Genomic DNA, 4,525 nt, shown 5'->3' with positions numbered 1-4,525 from the left:
CTATGAAAGAAGAAGACAAGTGAATACAAATCCATAGACTGGGTGAAGAACCTCAGTATACAGTAATATACAATATTACTCCTTCACATTATGTGCCCTCATCTTCCTACTTCTGTTCAAGAAGTTCCAGAAGTAAATTTTTGACTACGAATTCATGAAACTCCTAGCCAGCATGGAAATGGGGGTTTCTGGGAGATATAATGCAAATAATTTTCCCAAGCTCTAGCTTTAACACAGCCACTCTCCTGCATTTGAGAGGGCTGCAGCTCAGTGGCAGATGACCTGTTGCATGTAGATGGTCCTAGGCTCAACACTTGGCATCTCCATGTAGGGTTGGGAGCCCCCAACCAGAAACCTGGGACAGCAAAATTCCTGGTTTCAAAAAAGGCCTTTCCTCAGCCTGGAGGTGCAGTGGGCCCCTTGCAACCTGAGGCCCATGGGTCACACTTTCTGCATTCCTCTTTTACACAGTCATGCAGTGTACATCAGCTAGCATACTCACACTATCTGGTTTGGGAGCATATGCAGATCTGTCGCATACATTGGAGTATTCTCATTTTGCATACAGATGTCTGACATATCCACATCTGGAGGCATGGGGTATGGATCCATTTGGCCAAGGGGTGAAGCATTTCCCAAAGAGTATGAGTAGGTCACTTCACTAGAGAAAGCAAGAACTGAATGTACAATGTGGCTAGGTCAACAGTTATTGGAATAAAGGAATAGGACACTCTTAACAGTAAATTGTATGTATGTGTCCATGCATATTAGTTACATGTACATCCTTCCCTTCCCTTTAATCAAGGTGGTACAGATGGTTCTCGTCCTCCCCTTTTACCCTCGCATAACTCTGTGAGGTATGTCATGCTGAGAAAGAGAGTGCCTGACTATTCTATGTTCACCTGGTGAGTTTCATGGCTCACAGCTTGAACATAATCTCCCAAATCCCAACCCAGGTGCAGTTTTCAATCTAAGCAAGGTTGGATACTCACTCCCAGGGGCAATCCACCTATGTTTTTCTTAGCTCTCTGGTTTCTTTTAGGTAACATGGGAATAGCTGAGGCAGCACATGTGTAACAATCAGTCTCAGTCCCTCCCTTCCCACAAACACAAAAGGAAGTTTCTTACGATTGTAACTGTGGACTTCCATATACTGTGTTGCCAGAGGGAGACATGTGTCTGGGTGGTGTAATCATCAGTGATGGGCTATGGTAAAAACAGAGTAAAAATATGTCAAACATTGGCCAAAGGAGAAATAAACTTTAGATCCTGTCACAGGATGGATTGGAGTGAAGAAGAAAAGACTTGCACAGAATGATTACTTACCTTTTCTTATCTATTTGTTGCATCTTTTAATAACCTCATCTTTATTACTACCTTTATGTTTATTTTATTAATATGCTTATCCTGTCCTTTCTCCCAGAAGTGCAGATGGTGCTTCCCCCTCCCACAACTTTGTGATGTAAGCTAGTCAGAGAAAAGATGAGGGAGAGGAAGACAGGGAGAGAAAAGTGGAAAGTCAGCTAGTGGGATTTGTGGCTGAACAGGGGTCTGACAAACTCAGGACATCACAGTAGTTGTTTACAAGTTATGAGGTCCTAAGATAAGATTCTGTTGTAAGCCACCTTGGATCAACAAGTAATGGCAAAACCTCAAACATAACTTTCCTACAATCCAGCCTTGCCATATGGGGAGGATCCATTTTGGATCCCCCCTCCACATAAGGAAAATTTCACATTTGCTGGAGTCCCATTCATTTGAATGGCAGCACACTCCCATTCTGAAAAAAAAAATCCAGTTCCACTGTACACTGGCTAAGGATATAGCAGGGTTTCTTAAGTGTGTTTTGAGGGAGAGGACAGAACTTGCATAGAAAAGTTCATGTCAGAATTTCAGAGCAGGCCATTTGTGGTCCTTCCTCCTTAATAATTGGCCCACAAACCTAGCTGGTTTGACTGCCAAGTTTCTTCCTTTCAAATATGAGACTCCCCTTGAATTCTAGATGAAATAGTAGAAACATTTAAATTATCCTATAAAACATGTCTTTCCCCCATTCCATTAGAAGCTAACATAAAATCATGATGATATTTCATAGGCTGGCCTCATTAGATTGTTTTCACATGCACAGCCACTATACACAAATGGCAAGATTCTCAGCAAACTCCTGAATTGACACTTACTCGTAGGGTGGATCAGAATGCATTCCAAGATTCATGTTAGGATTGCTCATGGAGTCAACTTGAGGCTGAATTGACTGAGCAGGAAACGTTGAAGGTCTGGAAAGAAACAAAAGTTGTATCAGGATCCATTTGTTTTGCAAAATCTACAGGGTATCAAGTTCACGGTTGACCAGTGGTGACTCAAGGATAGCCAGGCCAAGACAAAAATTTTATGCGTAAATGCATAATCACAATTTAAATAACAGAGACAGAACTTTCATATCTCAGTTCAGCAGCTCTCACATGTTTTAAAAGTGTAGGCAGGTCCCATGTTCAACTATAGGTTCTTTATTTACACAATGCAATTAACTTGCAGTGAACTGCTACCAGATGTGCTGATGGCAACTGGCCTAAATGAGATCCAGACAAATTAGAATGGAAAGGCCTATCATGATAGTAAAACGGAAGCTCCACCTTCAGTGGCTCTGAAGACGGGATGTTCTGGGCAAATGATGGTGGGATAGTGGCTGGTAGGGGTGCTGCTTCTGCCTTCCTGTTTTTCTATTTGTAGGAAGGGGGAGAACAGTACTGTATTTGGTGAGTCACTGTTAGGAAGTGGATGCTGAATTACATGCATTCTCTGCTAAATCAGAACTCCTCATATTTTCTAAAAGTCACCCTATGAATATTAAACTATATACTTGTGCAAGGCAAACAGCAAGAAAATGGGAGAATAACTATTTCACACTACAACTCCCAGAATTCCCCATCCACTATGGATGGAGAAGGTTTACTGGAAGGAGTTAAAACTGTCTCATCCTTCCTCTCTCCATGACCTTACAGCTGTTGTGATTATTATGGTGTTGTTAATGGCAGTGCCAAAGCAGTGATGACTATTAAGTGTGGTGGAGGCCCTCAGTGACCCCAAAACTATTTTCTCACTCTCCACCGCAGCAATCTTGTGCAGGATTACTGGGGTGGAGGCAAAGTTTAAGCCTTACCCCATACAGCAGTGTGGCTGTGCCCACAAATGCATGAGTAACTGCAAGTTCCCCTCAACCTTCCCCCATGAGCACGGGTCATCACTTCTTTAACCATTTTCAAAACTGAGTTGAAGACCATCCTGTTCAAAGAAACATTCCCAGGCATTACGTGACTATTATTTGTTATTTGATGTTTTTAATTTGTTGCTTGCTTTAATTTATTGAACTCTTTCCTGTATTGTTATGTATTATTTATATATATTATGCTATTATTTCTTAGATTGTATGCTATGGGCAGGTTTACTTTATCCTTTTTATTACTGTATTTGTATGTTCAGCACTGTGTAAATCTACAGCGCTATATAAATAAAGCATAATAATAATGATAATAATAATAATAATAATAATAATAATAATAATAATAATAATAACCAGATTCAGTGTGAAAAAGTTGCACACTGTCATGCAGAAACTAGACTAGATGCAATTAAGCATCAAACAGTTACCTAACCCTGGCCAAAAGTGCCAGTCAATCTATGTTCAATCCTGGCAAGGCGTGTGCCTTCAAGTTGCCTATTGACTTATGGTAACTCTATTAATTTCACAGGGTTTTCTTAGGCAAGGAATACAGTGGTTCCTCGGGATACGAAATACCCAGGTTACGAAATTTCCGGGATACGAAAAAATCCCATAGGAAATAATTGTTCCGGGTTACGAATGTTTTTTCGGGTTACGAAAAAAATTTTGGTGCTTTTCGGCGCTATTTCACACGAAATCGCGGCTTTTCCCCATTAGCGCCTATGGGTTTTCGGCTTACGAAGGCTTTTCGGGTTACGAAAGCGGCCGCGGAACGAATTAATTTCGTAACCCGAGGCACCACTGTACTCAGAGGTGGTTTTGCCAGTTCCTTCCTCTGAAATATAGCCTACAGAACCTGGTATTTGTTGGCAGTCTCCCACCCAAGTACTAACCAGAGTTGACCCTGTTTAGCTTCCAAGATCAGATAGGATCTGGTGTCATAAGGATAACCAGGATAACAAATCAGATTGAAGGGGCTTTTACAACTTTATCATAATGACAACCATCAGACCAAAATGTCATATAATCAGCTATCATCTTTCTAACAGCATGTAATACCTAATACTCAAAAGGAAATAAACTAAACTAAGTCAGACCTCTCTAATCTTGCCCACACTCTGTTTTGTCTCCATGGGCAAAATTTAGATTGCAAGCTCTTTGGGGCAAGTATCTGTCTGTTAAGTCGTAAAATACTACATACAGTAATGGTACCCTGTGTGTCTGTGTAATATGATCATGATAGGTTTCTGGTCAGTGATAGTCAATTAATAGTTAAATTAATATAATAATAATAATAATAATAAT

At 40.6% G+C, this 4,525-nt stretch overlaps 1 protein-coding gene across 8 annotated transcripts in view; it reads right to left on the bottom strand.

Moving 5' to 3' along the window:
* STAT6 (signal transducer and activator of transcription 6) overlaps positions 1-4,525 on the bottom strand; it is an 86,034-nt gene that overhangs the window by 2,079 nt on the left and 79,430 nt on the right. For 5 of the 8 annotated variants that reach the window (XM_042448681.1, XM_042448683.1, XM_042448682.1 and 2 more), the window contains 3 exons: positions 2,181-2,276; positions 1,129-1,206; positions 503-661 (listed from right to left, as the gene is read on the bottom strand). In XM_042448681.1, the coding sequence (XP_042304615.1) occupies positions 503-661; positions 1,129-1,206; positions 2,181-2,276 (333 nt within the window). Of the gene's footprint in view, positions 1-502; positions 662-1,128; positions 1,207-2,180; positions 2,277-4,525 lie in introns of those variants that run through there. The other 3 variants (XM_042448684.1, XR_006101847.1, XR_006101846.1) reach the window with 3 other exon arrangements.

Source organism: Sceloporus undulatus, chromosome 2, assembly GCF_019175285.1.
Source record: "Sceloporus undulatus isolate JIND9_A2432 ecotype Alabama chromosome 2, SceUnd_v1.1, whole genome shotgun sequence".
Taxonomy (NCBI): domain Eukaryota; kingdom Metazoa; phylum Chordata; class Lepidosauria; order Squamata; family Phrynosomatidae; genus Sceloporus; species Sceloporus undulatus.
Note: the sequence above shows the minus strand (reverse complement) of the source record. Positions and strands in the feature narration are given on the sequence as shown.